The sequence below is a fragment of the Drosophila melanogaster genome, chromosome 3L (genome assembly GCF_000001215.4).
Source record: "Drosophila melanogaster chromosome 3L".
Lineage (NCBI taxonomy): Eukaryota > Metazoa > Arthropoda > Insecta > Diptera > Drosophilidae > Drosophila > Drosophila melanogaster.
The window spans coordinates 13,465,547-13,486,418 of record NT_037436.4 but is presented as its reverse complement, the minus strand read 5'-3'; the positions used below and the strand labels follow the sequence as shown (position 1 = coordinate 13,486,418).

Genomic DNA, 20,872 nt, shown 5'->3' with positions numbered 1-20,872 from the left:
AAAGCCTATTAGACGAGGTACACGTTACTAGATACGTTCTAAAACCTCTGTTATTTAATTTCAATTTTACAAGTAAAAACCATCGATAGCGGCACAGTGGCAACATTGAAAGTATCGATTAGACATCGCCTGTTGTCCCAGCTCTAGTTTGTTGTTGCAAAAAAAGTGTGTGGGTCGCCGCCAGCGATCGAATATTTTAAAATTCCAATCAAATTGGTTAATTGGGGAGTTGCAATTGCTTGAGCGTTAAGTTAAACCTATTTCTGCACGCATAACTCGAAGGATTAAGGTGGAAAAGTGGAATTTGGAAAGCCGCTGGAAATTCGCACATACTGGAAAATCAATCACCCACTATCCCATTGTTCTGCTTGTGTTTGTGTACGTCTGTGTGCCTTTGTGAGGCGGCTGCACTTAATTAAAATTTAAGACAAGACAACCCAAGCAAATTTGGAGTCTTCGCGAGGCGTTGGCTTTCACTTGACGAAGAGGGCACCCCGATAAGGCGACCCAGTGAAAGCTGGCCAAGATCTCGCTGCTCAAGGTCGTTGTCAGTCTGGAATTATGGCCGTCAGCTTCGAGAAGAATCGGGCGCAAATAGTGGCCGCCTGGAAGGATGTGCTGGACGATAAGAGCGACACGAACTGGTCCCTCTTTGGCTACGAGGGTCAGACCAACGAGCTGAAGGTGGTGGCCACCGGCGATGGCGGCGTGGATGAGCTAAACGAAGACCTAAATAGCGGCAAGATTATGTACGCCTTCGTCCGAATCGAAGACCCCAAAACGGGCCTCAACAAGTACTTGCTCATCAACTGGCAGGTGAGTCCGACGGCGCCCTTATCTAATCGAGCTACGCATAATCTGACTGTGCTCCCATTCAGGGCGAGGGCGCACCTGTTCTACGCAAGGGTACCTGCGCCAACCACATACGTGATGTGAGTAATTTGCTGTCCGGCGCTCACCTTACCATCAATGCCCGGAACGAGGACGATATTGACTTGGATCGGCTTCTCAAGAAGCTGAGCACCGTGAGCTCAGCCTACAGCTTTAAGGAACCTCGAGGCGCCATGGAGGAGCAGAAGGCGCCGGTGGGAACCAACTATACTCGGGTCATTCCCACCAAGGAGTTAAACGCCAGCGTTATGCAGGACTTCTGGAAAAAGGAGGAGGCCGAGGAGAAATTGCGACAGGAGGCAGAGAAGGAATCCAAGCGGCTTGAGCTTCAAAAGTTGGAGCAGGAGCAACGTAGTCGCGAGGAGAAGGAGCACAAGGAGCGGGAGAAGTTGGTCATAAGCACCACCAAGCTCCAGCCGGCCCACGTACCCATCAAAACGTAAACAAAAACATCGGAATTTGACCTTCTCGGTAGTAAAAATTCTTTTTTTATCAAACAGGTCACCGCAACCTTTGAGCCCTGAGAAAACTGCACCAGGATTTGCCAACAATCTGACCGATGCGGAGCGCATGCGTCAGGCGAGGAACCAGGAGGCCCGCGAATTGATTGGCTCTCGTGTGGGTGCTGCCAAGGCCATGTTTACAAAGCACACGAGCGAGGGACAACTTCAGTCTAAGTGCGTCCTTGCCCCTCTCCTATTTTGTTGTATCAGAAATAAACTGCTCTTTTGATTCATAGACTAAATACGCAACCGCCGGCCAAACCAGCTCGCAACTCGATTGCCCAGCGCATCAACGTTTTCAACCAAAACCAGCCTCAAGATGCACCTGTGCCTTCACCACCACGCGCTGCGTCCCCTGCCAAACCGTTGCCTGTAGAGGCTCCCGAACCAGTAGTCCCCGCTCCAGCTATAGCTCCTGCTGCTCCCGTGGCTGCCGAGGTTGTTTCCACAATAGCGGAGGTGGAGGAGTCGCAACCGGTAGACGATTTGCCACTGGCCCATGAGAGCGAACAGTTCTCGACTATCAAGCGATCACCCCATAGTAAATCGAACTCGCTGCAGTCTCAGTCGCCCGACGAGACCACCTCTTCCAATGAAACAGACACCGCTGTTTCCCAGGAACAGGAAGAGGAGGTCCGCACCAAGGTGTCAGTCACCGTGCAGCAGTCGCAATCGGTCAAGTCGAGCGGCATGAGCACACTCGAAAGGAATGCATGTACGTAAACCATAGCTATGACCCGTTGTTCGTTCTATATTTAAACACGAGTGTTTTTTGTAGTAACGGATTTGGTAAACGAGGACGATTTTATCTGCCAGGAGACCTTAGGCGATCTGGGACAACGGGCACGAGCTCTATACGATTACCAGGCAGCCGACGAGACAGAGATCACTTTCGATCCAGGCGATGTCATTACGCATATCGATCAAATCGACGAGGGATGGTGGCAGGGACTGGGCCCTGATGGAACCTATGGACTGTTTCCGGCAAACTATGTCGAGATCATCAACTAGGGAAACCCAAGTGCCAAGCAGCTGGGACGCCCTTTTGCTAAATATCTACACCAATGCAGCTAGCAACTATATTTTGGATCCGGACTATAGCTACTTAAACACTTTACCCCATAATCTTGAACAATAATGCGATACACCTAGAAGAGATTCAACGATGACTAAATGCGACTATAAGATTTTTATCGTACATCACGCGTCTGTTTTTTATCTACATACATATTATTATATAACGTATAATCCATGCCACATATGCAACCCTATCATACGTTGTTCCCATTTGTATACATATTATATCATTGTTTGGCCTCGATTGCCGAAGCCGTGTTGCGTCCTTTTAAAATGTTCTTAGGATACATACAAAGTAACCACTTAGTCAGTATTTAAGGCCCGCTCCATTCCCGATCCAGGGTTCTTTTGTATATGTATTATTGATCGAGATTTATAACCTTTTCGATAATAAACTTTGATAATTGTGCAACCGAAGGATAACACAGTTTTATGGTCAACAATATCTACATTTATTTTCGCATTAATTAGTAGCATAAATAGTTATCATAGTTTTTTTTTTTTTTCTATAAGAGTTTACGTTCGTTTAACAATTCACCTGCAGCAAAGCCGTGAGTGGTGCACTCGGCGTGATTGGATGGATGAGTTGGCCTGTGGCAAGCAAGCGCGTCTGCTGTAGATTTGTATGAGATCATACGGCGGCTTGCTGCCCCTGTTGCTGCTCATCGGTACAATTTACGTATAAAAACTGGACTCAGGTTCAAAAATATCCTCATGGTGATCATCTATCGCTTAAACATAATCAGCTCTTTTAAGTGAAGCAACCCTTGTTGCCAAATCGTTTTCGCTCTGTTAACTTCCGAATTCTATGCAGGCACATTTTCTCAATATTAATTCTCTTACTAGCCTATAATCTACGCTGTGTGGTGTGTGTGTGTGTGTGTGTGTGTTATGATGTGTGGGGATGAGTGGGTGTTGAGTGGTTGACACGTGAGATTTGCATATGTTTAGATAGTACGGTTGTGCTTCTACGAAATACTAGCAAAGATTCGTCGCCAGCTCCTCCTATTCACATTCACATTACACATCAAATTCACTTTCACATTTACTTTGAATTCAGTAAAATCAAGTCTGTCGCTGTCCGTTGATGAGTCGGGATCGGAACTCTTCTCTATCCTCCGCCTGTTGTCACTTAAATTTGGTTAATTTGCGTAGCTGCTTCGAAACGGTCGCCTTGTAGAGGCGCTGTGTTCATCATTCCGACGTCGTTGTGGTTGTCTCCGACTGAACGGCGGACTGTGTCGCCTCCGCGGCGGTGGCTTCCGAAGCAGCTGCGCCCTCGACGGCAGCAGCATTTGGTGGTGCTGGTAGAGGGATGGGTTCCTGCATCTTTGTAGCATCCTGTGGCTGTGGAGTCACTGGCTCCGCATTTTGTCCGGCCGCTTCCGAGGCAGCAACTGCACCTGTGTCAACCGCTGGAGCTGTTGCGCTAGGTGCAGGTGCTGCTCCTGATGCCGCTCTGGCATTCTCCTCGGCCTTGGCCTCCAGCACATTTATCGAAGCCTGAATGCATCTGCAAGGAACAATCATTGAATTAATTAAATTCGATAATGAGCTCTGGTGACTCTGGTCACTTACTTGATAGCCTCCTTTCGGGCCAGACGAATGCTGTCCTTGCCGTTTGTGTCGATGGTGTCTAGCTTAAGCAGGTTGCGGGTCAGCATCTCGTCCAGGTAGGCGTACTCCTTCTCCTCGCGCGTTCCCTTGAACTGCTCCACCTTGCCCATGAGCTCCAGTACGTCGCGCTGAATGTCCTGGATTTTGTTAATAGAGTTGAGGGTATGTGGTGTCTGTGGCGGCAATCCAGCGGCTCCCTCAACTGGCACCTGCTGCTCAGGTTGCGCCTGGGTGTTTAGTGGCGTCGGTCTGTTGTGCTGCTGTGGAGCAGCGTGTGCCTGTGGCTGCGCCTGCGCATATGCCTGTGCCTGAGCTTGGGCCTGAGCACTGGGCGGAGCGTTCTGGTTCGGTATCTCCTTGTGGGCATTGATGATGGGCTCGGAGCGACCCTCAACAAAGATGGGAATGGTGCGCACATAGGTGCCACCCGGGGTCTGTGGAGCTGGCGGCGGGGTCTGCTGCTTTTGCTGGGGATGCGTCTGCTGGTGCGGCGCATAGTAGGTCTTGAACTGCTGACCCTGAACGGGCGGACTTGTCTGGGTGCCAAACGGTTGGCTATGTACTCCCGGTTGCTGATGCTGTTGCTGCTGCTGGTGATACTGCAGATTCTGCTGCTGCTGCTCTGGCGGAGGGGCGGAGTGGGATCGCAGTCCCTGATCCTGCTCGGCGACACTCTTCACGCCCATGTCGACAGTGTTTCGCAGTCCGTGCTGGTTCAAGTTAGTCGGCGGGGCACAATCAACCTCCGAGCGACCGGCAGGATCCTCCGTCTGGATGGCAGCATCGCAAAGGCGCTTTGAAGGCGTCTGCGGCACCTGCTGCTGGGTTGGTCCGGCATAGACTGGCTGTTGCTGGGGCGGCACACCGAACTGGAAGTGCGTCTGGGGTTGCTGTTGGGTGTACTGCGGCTGTGGCTGCGGCTGTTGCTGCTGTGGAACTTGTCCGGGTGCAGGAGCAGCTCCGGTACCACGTCTGCCTCCGAAACCATCTGGGATATACTGGCGGAACTCCGAGGGCAGCCGATTAAAGAAGTCATCATCGTGGTCCATGTGAGTGTTGGCCCCACCGGCCATTCGACCTCGGCGGCCCATCGTTGAGAAGCGGGGGAAACCAAAGTCTGGATCGTCGAAATAGGATGGAAAGTCATCATCAGCATGGACTTGACCACTGGGACCGTGCAAACTGCTCCGCTTACGTGAGTCGCCGAAGCCGGCGAAGGGATCGTGCATCCTGCCCAGGTGCGAGCGCGGGAACATGTTGTCCATGTCCATGTTCGGTTCGAATCCAAAGGTCGGCTGCTATCAACAGAGAGTAATTATAAATAATTAAATTATAATGAATTCGGAATGATTCTAGCTAAGAAGCTCTAATATGCAGGTATTCTTTTGGTAGCAACCACATTCTAATAGTTATTACTTTTATAATTTAAATCATGTTTATTAAGTTGCAAATATTGGTTTGAAAGTAAAAGTGCTTTTATCCGGTTAAAAATCGTATTTTAAATAAAATAATCGCTGTTTCACATCAACTATGTATTTGTTCTGTGTAGCAATAGAGGAGTGCAAATTGTTCGACTCGGTGGGCGAATTGTTTATAAATAACAGGGTGAGTCAGAACCATATAGATTGGGTACGAGTGTGGGCAAACAAGTGATGTCAATTGGCACTGAATGAACAGCTGTTGGGGAGCGGATGGATCTCGATGTCGATGTCGATGTCGGAACCTTACCTTTTGCCTGCTCAATTTGTTAACTTTATCAATGAGCTGTGCTCACTGCTCGTCAATTATTTCGCTACAAGTGTATTTACGAGTATTTAGCTATAGCCTGAATGTCTTTTTAGCTTTTGAATGCTTTTCCGCTTGGTGACGTGATGCACTGCGTCCGATTGTTTACGTGCGAATGAGGCGACTCGTCGGCCGAGAAGGCCTTTTAAAGCGAATGGCGCCCACTCTCGAATCCGCTGGCTGATTCTGGCCACTTCTCGTAGTTTCTGAGACAGTCGAGTGTTCTCGGTTCGGCTCGACGACCGATTTTGAGTCTCTCCTAAAAGGACGCTCTCTCTGCTGTTCAACTCAATTACCCGAAGTGACTTGTGGAAGTACAGTGAAATAAAAGATTCGGCTTTACTGTATCACATTTTCTGAATTGAACGGTAGGGACAAGATAAGTGTGTTTACTTCAACAATTAGTATTGTTTTACAATACCCTTCAATTATTAATGATAATTTACTGGCTTTCTTACATAAGCGCACTTGAAGAAATTGTCGTATATACGAGTATGTATACAAATTTGTATTTTTTTAAGGTTTTATAAGGCTTTTTTTAAATGGGAAACCTTTTGTAAAACAGATATATGTTTAAAAACGCCTTTCTGCGGTTACAAGAAGTTCTTAAACTTCTCGCTATCATGGCACCTTTATCTGTTTAAAGTCCAAAGTTCACCTTAGCACGTACCCACTGTACGTTAAGTTGGTGATGACGTTTTTATATAGTCAACGTCACCAACGCATTGCCGAGGCCCCCGCGTTGGCCAAGTTGATGTTGAGCAACCAAAATCCACCCACGCTTCCCATTAGACAACTGGCATGCTTCCACCGATATGCGCACATATGGAGTGCCATTGTGTGTTTACTGTACGGTGTGCCCACCTACAGTGGAAGACACAGACACGCACAGCAGACTTTGTTAAAGAATCAAGAGCGGGCCAATAGTATAGAGCGTTATTTCGATTCGACCAATTCTCAGCGCCCAAATAGAAAGAACGAGAGCATTAGCAGCAGAGCAACGCGTCATTAGCTTGTGTGTTTTCTTCTAGAAATTTTCAAATATTTTCTACGATTTGGTCGTGATAGATTTGGATTGCTGGCCATTAGATTAGGCCGCAAAGAAACAGCTGTACATTACTTGTCTCTGGTAAAATTCCGCACGCGTTGCGGCATTAATCATACGCAGCGTTGGCCACTAGACGAGCGCTTGACACGACATCAGCCCAGAAACTTGGCCATCCCCCCAGCAGATACTGCAAGCTTATGCCCAGTAGGTCAACAGAGTGTGCACACACACTTGACACACACTTGCAGGGGGTTGGATTTTCCCTCGCAACCCACTTTGTGGAGGGGTGAGTAGAAGAGGCTTTTACGCAACCACACTGACTTTTTCATTGTTCCGCACTCTTATTGCGATTTAGAGAGTTTACATAGCGCTAAAAGGCAATGCGAAATTGCCAAGGATTCAGTCCGAAAAGCGAAACAAATGGAAAAACCGCTGTGTCATAGCACAGTAAAATAAATAAAACTTAATCGCCTACCCAAGAATATTTCGCAAACAAAGAGTTAAGCTCGTCGGTCATTAATAGTAATTTGGAAAATGCCCAAGGTATTTAGAAAAATCTGGCCATCCTATAAGTATCTGTGAAGTACATTTTGTTGAATTAAAACAAAAGTAGTAGTAGATGCAGACTAACTAAAGACAAGACTATCATATTTAAATCACTCTTCATTTCGATTTAGTTATCACAGTCAGCTCCTATTCTATTTCTGAGTAGAAGTTGAACATAGATCATGCTACAATACCCACTGTAATTATTCCAAACCAACTGTTTCCGCGTCTAGAATCCCCACTGTACTTAAATTGCCACACGGCTAGCGAACAACAAAAACCATGACACTCATACGAATATGTCCCAGCTATGCGATCGAGGCTTTTTGGGGGCGGGGGAGATCTGGAGGGTGGGGGTTCGACCTTGCCAGGCGCCAACCTTGGGATCTCTCGCCGCTGCCGCTCGTCTGCCACCCTCTCCGCCTGCCCCCCTCCCCCCCTCGACAGACAAGCGCTGGGGGCCACTCACCTGAAAATGTTGCTGCTGCTGATTTGGAGGAACCTGCTGGTGCTGCTGGAAGTGCTGCTGCTGCTGCCTGGGCGATCCGTAAGCGTTTTGGGGAGTGTGGAACTGTGCCGACTGCTGTGGCGATCCGTAGCCGCCACTCACGTACTCCCGGTTTACGGGTATATTGACACCGGGACCGCCGGGTGAGACATTATTACCGGCGGCGGTGGCGGGATTGCTTTGCGCCTGATTGGCCGCCATCACAGTGGGCTTCATGGATGATTCGCTGGCCAGGAAAAGACCGTAACCGTAATCGCAATCGTATCCGTATCCGTACCGCTCGTACCGCTGGCCTAAACGCTATCGAATCCGTCGACGTTTCGCTGCGTAGCGACAATTTTTAATTTATTTCCTTTTGTTGATACTTGGCTGTGACTTTTCGTCGGCGACTACTTGTCGTGCCAGTTGTTGAGATTAATTTTTGGACGCGGGCTGGTGTGCACGAGGATGGCGGGGGCTTTTAATGGAGGGGTGCGGGCGCGGGCTCACCTTGAGCGACGACGCGTGCGAATACCGCTCGATTTCGATTGGGGCTTCTCGTATGTTCCTGATGCTTTAGCTCCTGCTGCTGCTGTTGGTGCTGCTGCTGCTGCTGTTGCTGCTGCTTTTTTGCTAAACGACCGGAGTGTGATGTCACTTTTGGCCACACTTTCTAGCTGCCGCACACCGATACGGCCACTTTTTTACTTCCACTTTTTTCAGCTTTTTAAGTATTTCCGCTCGCGCTCTCTGGCCCTGCGCTAGTGTTTGTGCGAGTGTGGGTTTTCGGATTTCTATATTCAATTTAAAATATATATAGATTTTTTATTTTTGCACATTGCCACTCGGTTGTTTGTTGTTGTTTTTACGGGGCCACGCATCCACACGGGCGTCCTCACGCTGCCAAAGTTGCTCGTCGACTGAGCGCCATCGCCATTTGCTTCTAACCATTACCGTATAATTTGCCTTTGCCAACAGCCCCACTGTGGCGCTCTCTCTCCCTCTCTCTCGCCCGCTCGATTCTCATCCGCTCTCCGTTCGGCCTCCCTCTATCTTTCTCTCGCGGTAAGCTTTGCTTGGCTTCTACCTGGCTTTTCTCCGGCGGTTTCAGACCTTAATTGGTAAATGTTTAATACTATCTTACGGATACGGATACCGTTCTCTCGATCCGCTCTCCCCAGCTCGCTCTCCCCACTCTCTCTCTCTCCGTGCACCGATCAGACATCAGACTTATAAATAGAAAGTTGGCCAAGAGAGCGGCTCTCTAAAACGCATTCCTCGGCAGTCGCATGGCTTCTAAAATTCAAATCTGTAACCGTAAGCCACACTGCGGGAAATTTGGCACGATAAATGACTCTAGTTGGTAGTAACTATCGAATATGACCATTTCGCGATATAAAAAACGGTTTATAAATTCTTGAATAAAATTGGGAAAAATATAAATATCAAACTCCTACGCAGAAACTAACTGTTGTGCTCATCAGTTATAATATCAGTTATAATATGCTTAATTTAGACAATCAAAATCTGTATTTCTCTTACCATTACCGTCGGGTCCATTATGCCATTTTTAACCAAAAGTATTCAATTAATCTTCTTTTATCTCAGTGCCTTCGGGCCGCCTACATACAACCACTGCGTCACAACCGCCAAAGAGCAGCAACGAGTAAGGCAAACACGAAGGCAAAAAGAAGGCAAAATCAGCAGCGTAAACAGTTGTCATCGCCCACTGACGGAGTCTTGTTGAGCGGCCAATCAATCGATCAATGACTAACGATCTGTTGCCACAGCTCCCCCGCACTTGATACCTTTTCAGTTTTCGCCATAAACAAATGTACAATGTGCAGTAGCGACAGAATGTCTTCGCAAGTCGACTGTTATTGCAAAACGATCAGCTGATAACCGCCAGTTGTTTGGACCAAATGTTTACTCCACCTAAGCAACCAGCGCCATAAGCATTTTCTTTTGAATCACGAAGTGACCCACGCGTACAGCTCTGGTCAACATAATAGGGTTGGATAAAATGGGTTTTCCGAGACCATCACAAAATTATAAAAACTTAAAAATCAATTTTAATTCAATTTAATTTGAGAACAAAGTTGGTCAGAATATAGGTCAAATAACTTAAATAACTTATTGAATCATCGGTTGCTTGAAGCTTTAGCCAAGAATATTTTTTTTATTAAAGTATCGTTAAAAATATATTTTTGCTGGGGCACGATTGGTATAATTACAATTATTCTGTATCATTTCCGTATCCATTTCGCTGATAGGATTTCTTTAAACGTTTCTCAATTGTTTCATTATTAGTATATTAACCTCAATTGTAGATCTGTGAGAATATGCATGCTCGTCTGTATGAATGTATATAATCAGACGGCCGGCGGCGGCACGCCCACCTATCTTTATCCATTAGATTTATTTTCCAAATACTTTCTCGTTGTTTGGGCGAACCACTGCGTCGCCAGGGCATATAAAATGGAAATAATTCATAATTAAATATTGCACATCTCTGTATAGATATAGAAGTGAATTGTATACGTTTATATCTGATTATATATATACATGCGATTTTTGTTTTTATAATTTGCCATGTAGATACACGAGCGAAATGCAATGCCAGGCATTTATGCATTTCAGACGTTTTTCTCGGAACTCGTATTTCAAATGTAAATATATCTTTTTTCTGAAACGGGTCAAGATAAATAAATCAGTCTCGTGAAGTTATTGTATCAATTTACCAATAAAGCATCAAATTTTTAAGATTGCAGCTTATGGGTAAATAGAGTATCTCACACATAATTCTTTTGAATTTTGATCTGCTCCTTTTATGGCCTGATAAATGAAACGTAAGCCGTCAAAACAAATCGCATTGAATGAGTCAATCAAAAGCAATTGTATATATAGCTAAATGTGCTGAAATCGAAGAACCCCCGATTCTCATAACAAAGTGAAACAAATATGAGTTTCAAATTTGGTATTTCAATGTGATAGTCTAGCAATCTATTTATTTTGTGTTTTTGGTAAATATTGAGTTTTGATGGAGCTGGAAGCCAGTCATTACTAATAGGTTTTCACAATTTTCTAACTTAATTTGCTGATGCATTGGTTAGTTTCAATGATTTTCTCAGATATAAACTATTTGTTGTTAACTTAAGATCAAAAGCTTCCAGCTATCCTTTTCTAAATCTATGCGATTATATGCGTTTCTTTCCCATTGTGCTGACTGCTACTACCATATAGTACTCCATTACCGTTAATATCGAACATTGGCTCAATTAACCTAACCGTTTCGAGGGGTAGGTTATGGATTTGCGGTCAGTTTGTTGATTATTGCCTGACCGTTAATTGCCCATCGACAGGTGAGGTTTCCCCCGTAAAAAATAGCCAGAACTATACCAAATAAAACCTGACCGGTCGCCCCCTCAATTATATAACTGAATCAAAGGTTTTCACGTACTCTGTGGCAAGGAACCTTCACTTACTCTCTCTTCCTCTTTCTCTCAGAGCCGAGCTACCAAATTGAGTGAGTTTTTATTTTTGGCGCGCTGTGACGGTGCGCAAACTCGGCTTGTTCCCATTCATGCCCGCGGGTATCGGTTCCCATGCCTCAGCCACTACCACTCCGTTTGAGCCAAGTCCGAATGGCTGTGGTGCTCAGCTGCTCAGTCTGTGACCAGCGCTCGAGCCGATTCGTTTGGCGCAATCCTCGTCCTGCAAACGGAACTCACGCGGCGGCTGCAGCTCGTTTTTTCCATATTTCCACTATCCACACATTTCACGGCTGCGTTTCTTGCGGTTTGGCTTTCATTGTTTTTCGGTCCTCAAACGCTTGTTTCACGTTTACACCTTTTACGGCTCCCATTCTATAACGGTGCGGGCCGCAAAAACGACATGGAAAAATTGTTAGGATACTATCGACTTGGCTTTAACCGTCACACAGTTCAGTTTTGAGTTCACACTGAGAGAAAAGTAGCGAAAATTTAGTGAACCGAATCAAAATTTTGTGCATTTGTGCGGCCGCCGCTGGCATCGTGATATAACAGGAGTTGCCGCTCGACTTTCTCTACTTACTCTCCCTCTCTCGCGAGTAGAAGTCGTACTTGAAGGTCCCCATGTGGCAGCTCCATTGACCAGGAAGGCAAGCAACCGGAGCCCCCAAGTTAACGTAAGTCCTGCAATTCTCTTAACGGCGCTATAATGCCACATTCCGTTGGGTGACTGACCCACGTCCGATTACCCGATTAACGCAAATCTCCCGAAAAACTATACTCCTCGATGCGCCTAACCGTGTATGTGTATATGAAACAATTTGCGGCTCTTTCGAATAATTATTTTTTGTTTTGGGCACGCAACTGGGGAATTAACGGACAGTCCTCCACCTTCTTTCCTCCCGTGTCAAGAGCGCGTAAGTGTTTTCCATGTAAATCCTGGCCCACGGGTCGTATGGGTAATGTGCTGTTTTGGGCGCGTCCTGGACTGTCAGCCGGCCGTCAAATTCGAATTGGTGTGAAAATGGCCCGAAACGTGACTGTGGATACATCTGGCAGCCTGAACTTGCAGATGAGTCTGTGCATAAAAATCTATCACGGTTTTGGCTGTTTGTTTATTTAAAGTTTGAGACTCGTGTGAAATTGTGCAGCATTTCAAATATTATATTACAAAATTCTATACTCTACTGATATATGGACATTGAAATTCGCTTACGGTTATCGTAGGACTTTATTCAACAGTGAATTATAATGGAAAATCACGTATACGCCTTGTTGACTCCTAATTACTTGCGATGTGCCATTAAAGTACTTAGTGAATACAATGGCCCAGGGACAATGTTATACATCCTATATAGCTTATATCCGTTTAATTTAAAATGCCAACTGCTGCCAAAGGCAGAAACCCTCAATTTGAATGCCTCATTTCGCTTAATTTCCCTTGTTGCACACTAAAAACATGTCCAAAACTTTTTACGCCACACTCATTGCATATGTAAAACGAAATTAATATGTTGAGTCATGCAATTCGACCGCCCCCCACCTGCCTAATTATTTATTTAAATTTCGTTCTGTCAACGTCGAAAATTTCCGAGTAGAGTGTACGGTTCATTAAGTTCAGATTGTCACATTTCGAGGGTTTCATTTCGCAGGAGTCGGTCGTGAATGCAGTTAATTAGCTGTGACCTGAACGGGAAAGTGGAATTGCAGATAGAGTTCCGCTGCTAAGGGAAACGGATGCATTCCGAAATCAAGGTTGATGTCCCCACATTGACTCAGATTATGTGTGTCATCATGGGGTAGGTGATGCCGGGCGATCACATTTCAGTTTTATTGCCTCGGCGATGGCAACACTTTGTCTCTGTCACAGCCGGAGGTCCTCTGTAGGAATGGTGGGGGGATTTTCAGATTACCAGATAGCCGGTGGCCAGTGAAAATAGTTTCTGCTGGCACTAGCGTTTGCTTAGGAGCCGGTACAATGTTTGCTTGGAGCAATGAAATCCTCGAAGCTCATGAAATCAACAATCCCCCCTTCTTGTACACGCTGTATTTGCTCCCATCCTGGCCTGAACTGTTGTATGTTAATAAAGCATGTTATGGCAGCACGTGCCCTTTAGGAAGGAAAGTTGTGCTTAGTCGGCTCCTCACTTGTGAACCTTCTCCTTAGGAGGTTGCTGCCGGTCCATTGACATATCCGCAGACAAAGCGGCGCTGTTTGGTTGCCGGCTGGGCTGCCTGCCCCTATCCTGTGAAGAGGACACACATGACTGCCCCAACATTCCGCCCTTTTCGAGTTCCATTCTCGTGTGTGAGAGCGGGTGTAGGCCTTCGAATTTATTTAAAACTGCCTGCCTGGCAGCAAAGAAAGCAAAACATAATCGCTATTTTGATGTATTTATTGTACAGTAGATATTGTGGTCAAACAACTTGGTCGCGTCACTTGCCTAAGTCCATATTTCAGAAGGTATTATCTGACTTTTTGTGTCCTTATACATATACTTTTCTAAGAAGATGTGGTCAAGGCTTTAAAAGCTCTTCGGATTTATATTTGGTTCTTTCCGCCTATAAGTATAATTCATTTTTAAAGATTTGTATTTATCAACAAATCTGTAAGACTATTGTAAATTCATATATGTATACTTTTCAATAAACAATTCAACATAGGAATATTGAACTGTAGGTTTATAGACCTCGGCGTGTTTGTCCCTTTTCATGCCTGAAACATTTATTGCAAACAAAGCTCGATGGCAAAAAACTCACATTTTTCACAGTCACTGAGCAATTGGGCCTTTTAGCCTTGGACGGGGTTTCCCACCCGGCATATCGCTCCGCCATTGACTCACCAGGCCACCAGCAGGCGATGGAGTCATAAAGCGTCACCAGTCCCAGTCCCAATCCGAGTCCCAATCCCATCCACTTCTGTCCTGGTAGGTGCGGCTTCTGGTGCCGCTGTGGCATGTATTTTATTGCTCATGTTGAATGTCTAAACGATATAATTGACTGCCAGCCGTAGGGGGCGGCGCACGAAACGGTCGAGATGGGACAAGGACGATTCCAGCTAATTTATATATGCATATAATATACATACCAGACCCCCCCCCCCCTTAAAATAACAATGGGTACAAGAAAAACCCGAATTATGGGGAAACGATAATCAAAAAACATTCGTGGAAAAACTCACGCCATTAAGGTGGAAAAACAAAGTGAAAAACTTGGCAGCGAATGAAAATCCCGGTCAGGAAGAGCAGTTGAGCGGGGAACGATTTAATTTGATTAAAGCTTTCCATAAATTTCAACTCACTCAATGTCTGCGCCTCGGGGCATGCAACACTTTTTCGAAAGAAAAAAACGCCTTGGCAAACGGCCCGGAAATGCATTGGTCGGAAAAAAGGAAAAAGGGCGTCCGCCACAATGCGATTTCATTAGAAGTTCGTCGATGAATTCAATGCAAAACTGCTTTTCAATCATGGTCCCTAAAATATTTGGCCAGCGGCTAAACCAACACAGTTCCATTGACACAGAGGCACAAGGACACAGGGACGTCACAGGCGCACAAGCGAGGCGGTTCCGGTTTCCAGTTTCCCCACACACGTACATACAAATAATATCAGTTTCAAATGCATTTCCGGCTTGTTACATTTTGTTTCTGAAGTCGGTTCCACGTTATAATCGGAGGTGAAAAATGAGCTGCTTATCCTGATAGTATACCTAGAATCCGCATAGTGTGGATATTGAATATTTTTCACATAGAGGACAATTTTGAACCGACCAATTGAACGTTTATAACATCCCATTGAATATCGTTATATCCTGATAGAATCCATAAAGTTCAAGAACACATTTTTGTTCCACTTAAGTTAAAATTTCAGTTTTTCCATTAATTATAGCCTCATCCATCATTATTTAATAAGTATTTCCTTAAGTGCACCAAAGCTCTTTTAGTCCCAATCTTAATCCTGGGGCTCCATCTGTGCGGAATTGTAGAACGGAACACGGAGGCCGAGGCGAACGGAGTGTCACATCAATTGAATTGAATTGCGGCTGTTGGGCTGAATCCGCCACCACCACCTCGTACCGAATGGAAGTGGGCGCAGACTATTTATAGGCACTGTGATGCTGATTGGATGCACTTGAAGTCCATGTCGCCGCTGTCCGAATGCTGCTAAGCAGCAATTTTGGCTGATCAATTGCCTCCGATACCTTTGAGGGGATGAAGAGGCTAGATTGACTGCTCTAATTTCGTAATTTCCCCGTTTCGGAAGTGGATGGGTGGGTGGGCTTCCATCCAAGCCAAGTCCGGCTGACTGGTAAATGACAGCTGCTTCTGCTGGCGCGGCACACACGTGCCTTATCTGCTCCAGGTCTCCTGGTCTCCCACTCTTCTGCTTTTGAGCATGTCAGTCAATTTAATGCCCGTGGCTGCGACGACAACGTGCCGGGAATGAAATTACAACAAAGCGACACTTTGCCCATTGCCTCAACGCGAGACAACTTATGCAAATGTGTCGGATTCCAAGTGCACCCAAAGGATGGGTATCCGAGTGTGTTACACAACGTAGGCTCATAGCTGGTGGGCTGCCCACGTCTTGACTTTGTGATGAGGCCTTTGCCATTGTCCTTAGCGGGGTAGCAGGAAAAAAAGAGGGGAAAAAGAATAGCGGGCCCAACCAACTGTTGCAAGGACCCCGTCTTCTAACCTTGCCCACTTTTGGGGGCCAAACAGGTAGGCCAGTTGGTGGTGCTTAGCCTCTGGCATTTCGGCCCATTCCGATCCAAAATCCTAGCCTCGATACCAGGACAAACTGTCTGTCTGACTGTCCCACTAATGAGATGCAGTCGAGCCAACGTCAAGGTCTGTTTACTTCCGCGACGAAGGCGGCGACAAAGACATCCATTATGTTTTGGCCATGGCAGTGGCTTGCAACAGCTTGCAACATTTGCCACTTGCACTTTCATCACAGCCCACAACAAAAGCATTTAGCTGCCCCCAAAACCCATACTTGCAATAGCATTCACAATCACACTGCCATTTCCTTTTGGCCTTCGCCGGGAATTTTGCGCCTGAACTTGTCAAATAAAGGATTCTCTTCCTCTGCTTCTTACCATTTCAGCAATGCTTTTGGGCCAATTCGTTTGACAATTGAGGAAGTGAGCCGCAACTTTTAAATGAAGAAACATGGGGAATGGCATGAACAAGGTAAGAACGAGGACAAGATTTATGACTGACAAAAACACAAACAGAAGCCGATGACAACCGTTTTCAAGGTCCTACACAAAAGTTAAGCAGCCATAATTGCAGTATTTTCAGAACCAAAATGGTCAAGCCTTGCAACCAGACATTCATATCTTTCAGATAAAGTATCTTACATATGTATATTTTTTTTGTTAAATATCACATAAAAGCCATGAGCAAACATATGAATAGATACATTTTAATTTTGAAATAATAAGTAATTATAAGAAATTTTTTACCTTTTAGTAGGTTGACTTTATGTTATTGAAATAACTTTTAGAATATTTAGTCTTCGGCTTAAAAAAGCTAGTAATTTTTGACTGCACTGGCAGTTCGGCCGTATAGATCGGTGATTCAATATCGATAAACAAACTGGTTCCGCAATAATGTGGAATTGGTGCTCTGGTACCAACTTTTCAGTCTGCGTCTACGATTGTTGTCACGGCAACTTGTCAATGGCAACGAAAACTGAACGACACGCAAGAAATCCAATAAAATAGGCTACCATTTTTCCGTCTCCATGAACAGCACTCTAAATCGTAGGCACACCAAATCATATCATATTGCTATCTGATCGCACCAAAATGAACTGGCACATGGGAAAGGTAAACCAGGAGCAGCCATAGCCTAATCCCTGAAACATCTGGTTTTTTCCCTCCATTTCTTCTAAGGTCTTGCCGGGACTTTATGTGGGCAACTATCGCGACTCCAAGGATCACGCTCAGCTGGAAAGATTCAAGATCTCGCACATCATCGCCATACATGACAGTCCGCGGCGTTTGCTGCCGGTAAGTTAATTGTTTTCCGCATTCTGGGATGTCCACTGAAGTTATATTCTACTCCTAGGACAAGCACTACCTGTGCGTGATGGCCTCGGATACGCCAGACCAGAATCTCTCCCAATACTTTTCCGTCTGCAACGACTTCATACACGCCGCCCGGCTTCGCGAAGGCAACGTACTCATCCACTGCCTGGCGGGGATGTCGCGCTCGGTGACCGTGGCCGTGGCCTATATCATGACGGCCACACACCTGAACTGGAAGGAGGCACTTAAGGTGGTTCGAGCTGGTCGCGCTGTAGCCAATCCAAATGCTGGATTCCAGAGCCAACTGCAGGAGTTTGAGCAGTTTAAGCTGTCCGAGGAACGCCGCCGCTTGAGGGAACGCTTCCCATCCTCGGCTCTGGAGCAACTGGATCGCACTAAGGTGGCCACCGCGCTGGACAACTACCAGGAGTTGCTGCAGAACCGCGACATCTGCGAGGGTAACTGCTCCCGCGGCGAAAAATGTCCTACAGGTGCGGACCAAGACGTAGATGGTGTTAATATTGGTCAGGGGGAGGAAGAAGACGAGGGTGAAGGCGAGGGCTTGGGCAAAGTCAGGCGAAGCTTGGCTTACACTCTAAACTTTGCGGTGGACCAATGGAAGAGCAGTACCATTAAAAAGGATCCGAACAATGACCCCCCACCGGATTTTAGCTTGGGCAAGGACCTTATGCCAAGTGTGCGTTACTACGATCCGGAGTGCGACAAGGGTCAATTTGTTAAGAATGTGGATTCGGACAATGATGAAGAACAGTATATTGCTTTCAAGACCTCAACGAAGCTAGAAGCCAAGTCCACGTCAAAATTAAAAAAACGACGTGTACCAAAATCGGAATCCTGCAACCAAAGCTGTCTTGAGAAGCCATAGTTACCACAAATAAAATAATCATCCGCTTCAAGTCACGTATAATTTATGCTCTACTATTCCTTAATATAGCAGAGAGAAAATTAGATTTATTACATTTAAGCTTTGATAAAAAGTTCGAGAATTATTTAAAATGCGTATTCATGATCATGTCGTTTCCCATGGTTTTTTTCCGCGCAGGCGTCTGCAACATGGACCCCACAAAGGGCTTGTTCCGACGTCGTCCCTCCAACGCCTCCACTCACTCGCGTCTGCGTGCCCAGTCCTCCAACGCCAACGCCTCGTCCAGTTCACTTAGCGTAAGCAGTGCCGCCGCCCAATCCTGCCCCACATCGCCCAAGAACTCACCGCTGCCCATAGTCCGTCGTTCGGTGGGCAATGAGCGCATACCCGAGGACGAGATCGTCCTGGAACAGCCGCCCACCACATCCCGTGAGGCTGCCGAGTATGCCGCCGCCTTCGAGGATGCTCGCCGTGAGCAGGAGCAGCGCCAACTGCAGCAGCAGCAGCAGCTGTCCAGGAGTCAGCGCTCTCCCCGGCCGGTCAACTCCTCAAGGGAAGCGCCTCGGGTGAGTAGCGCCGGCAGTCGAAGGGAGTCGGCGGCCAGGGAGGGAAATGGCTCCGCACAGCTGCAACGGAGTGCCAGCACGGTCAGCGGTTTCGGAGTGCGTCCACGGAGTAGTCCGGCTGGACTGCACGCTTACACGGGTGAGGTCCTTAAGTTGGTTGTAAACGATGAAGCGGTAAAGAAATATGTCTGTTGTATTTGTTTCGTTTAATTTGTTTCAACATTTTAAAAGTTGTTGATTAAATAAGTCAGACGCTTCATCGTTTACAAATAACTTCCGGAGATTCTTTAGTAAGTTGGTTTTTAAGGTATACAATAAAATGGTTTTTCTTGACCTCTGTTAGGATCGGTTCCTTCCTCCGTCCACGGTTCCCGAGTGGATTTGCGTGATGCTGACAAGGGATCGGCCATATATCTGGGCTGTTCGGCACCGAGGGCCTCCACGCTATCTATATCCTCGTCGAGAGGCTCGTCGGGAGGCTCGGCTCCACCCTCACCATGCCACACTCCACCCGCCAGTCCACGTCATGGCGTTAAAAGGTCAGTGCTCAATGTCCTGCAGCTATTTGGAAACCAAAACTTTCTACCACCACAGATCCACCAGTCTGGTAAAGAAGCCGAGATGAAGTCCAGAGCAAGCCGTCATTAGGCGAGGAGAATTTTTTGTAATGCGAGTTGCATTGGCACCCACTGCATATAATCTGTAATCCTTAAGCGACTTGCACCCTTTGGCAAAATGCGCTCGTGACCTGCAGACTTGTTTGGAAGGGGACCATGGATTCCCGCTTGGGATTCGTAGGATCCTCGAGTAGCTTACTGTTGTTAGACGCTTGGGCTGAGGAATCCTTCGTTTTCGGCTTTGGCTACTAAAAGTTGTTGATCAATTTTTTAAACCGCATTCGGGGCACTCGCCTTCGAGTGCAGCCTGAATTAAGAAAATCAAATGTTGGGAGATTATTTTTCAGAGACGCATTTAAGAAATACCGACATATACATATACACACATATTTACTGTATATTATATAGCGTATTTATTTATACGAGCAGATTTGTTGTCAGTCCATTTGGAAGGACTGATTCCCCGGCCTCCTGGTTATGGCCATTTGTTAGTTTTGTACCGAAAGATGGATGGCGTGTGCAAGCGATTGTGGAGACAGTCGAACAATAATTGAGAATTGTACAATTGCGTATTTTTGATTAAACCCACTGTTGTTGCAAATATTTTGATAGCGAACCAAAACTAATTGGGCAAACCCCAAGGCAAGCGTTATTATACATTCATACATACCTAGTTGATATTAGTATTGACATATGAGATTTGAGATTGTTATTTAGAGTTGTTGCATTGTGTAGCATTGAATATATAAACAAAGTTTATTAGCTCACCCCACCCTCTTTCTTCCACACGCCAAGCAAATGAAAAAAAAAAAAAACTCGAGATGAAAAGCAATACAGAGCGGACTTTTCCACATTAGATCACAAAACAAAATTTAACCAAAACAAACAAATCGCATTAAAGTGTGCTTTAAAGCTTGTGGCTTATCATAATGAAACCAAAACACAATTCAAATTATAATCGATAAGAATGTAAAATTATTTACAATCTTTCCTAGAATATCGAAAACAATCTAAAGGACATTTGAGACATTTTTTCAAGCTGGCTTTGACAAAATATAAATGGTTCGGAGAAACACAAATACATACATACATATGGCGATGAACGGCGATGAATCAAATACTGTATTTATAATGCCTAGAGAAATGCACAAATCGGTTTTAAACTAAAGTTATATAAAGAATAAATCGTTAAGTTTGTCAAATTAATACAATTAATATACAATAATAAAAGCAACTGTCTCCAAGACGCAAAAATTGAAATGGAACCTAATTGCAACATAGAACCTAATAAAATTGACCCTGGATATCCTTGGGAAATA

The 20,872-nt window shown here is 45.7% G+C and overlaps 3 protein-coding genes across 14 annotated transcripts; 2 read left to right on the top strand and 1 right to left on the bottom strand.

Annotated features, from left to right (window-relative positions):
- The first annotated feature begins 138 nt into the window (after window positions 1-138).
- On the top strand, window positions 139-2,886 carry Abp1 (Actin binding protein 1). Its single transcript, NM_140400.2, has 5 exons — window positions 139-816; window positions 879-1,330; window positions 1,392-1,568; window positions 1,631-2,109; window positions 2,173-2,886. The coding sequence occupies exons 1-5, from the start codon at window positions 562-564 to the stop codon at window positions 2,403-2,405; spliced, it is 1,596 nt and encodes a 531-aa protein (NP_648657.1). The 5' UTR covers window positions 139-561; the 3' UTR covers window positions 2,406-2,886.
- Window positions 2,887-2,903: 17 nt separating this feature from the next.
- On the bottom strand, window positions 2,904-8,878 carry stv (starvin). 7 transcript variants are annotated; one of them, NM_001274875.1, is made up of 4 exons: window positions 7,937-8,878; window positions 5,284-5,386; window positions 4,050-5,205; window positions 2,904-3,984 (listed from the first exon to the last, which is right to left on the bottom strand). In NM_001274875.1, the coding sequence occupies exons 1-4, from the start codon at window positions 8,189-8,191 to the stop codon at window positions 3,666-3,668; spliced, it is 1,833 nt and encodes a 610-aa protein (NP_001261804.1). In that variant the 5' UTR covers window positions 8,192-8,878; the 3' UTR covers window positions 2,904-3,665. The 7 variants fall into 7 exon arrangements, with proteins under 7 accessions (NP_001261804.1, NP_729910.1, NP_001261805.1 ...); NM_168551.2 differs by having other exon boundaries at window positions 5,284-5,383; NM_001274876.1 differs by lacking the exon at window positions 7,937-8,878 and adding an exon at window positions 5,817-5,975.
- Window positions 8,879-11,631: 2,753 nt separating this feature from the next.
- Window positions 11,632-20,867, top strand: CG10089 (uncharacterized protein). Of its 6 annotated transcripts, NM_001274874.2 has the most exons (8): window positions 11,632-12,122; window positions 16,557-16,642; window positions 17,207-17,283; window positions 17,350-17,466; window positions 17,525-17,975; window positions 18,548-19,075; window positions 19,280-19,475; window positions 19,531-20,867. In NM_001274874.2, exons 3-8 carry the CDS (start codon window positions 17,263-17,265, stop codon window positions 19,559-19,561), a joined length of 1,344 nt encoding a protein of 447 aa, NP_001261803.1. In that variant the 5' UTR covers window positions 11,632-12,122; window positions 16,557-16,642; window positions 17,207-17,262; the 3' UTR covers window positions 19,562-20,867. The 6 variants fall into 6 exon arrangements, with proteins under 6 accessions (NP_001261803.1, NP_001287061.1, NP_729908.1 ...); NM_001300132.1 differs by lacking the exon at window positions 17,207-17,283 and having other exon boundaries at window positions 19,531-19,950; NM_140397.2 differs by lacking the exon at window positions 17,207-17,283 and having other exon boundaries at window positions 11,876-12,122; window positions 19,531-19,950.
- Window positions 20,868-20,872: the final 5 nt, after the last annotated feature.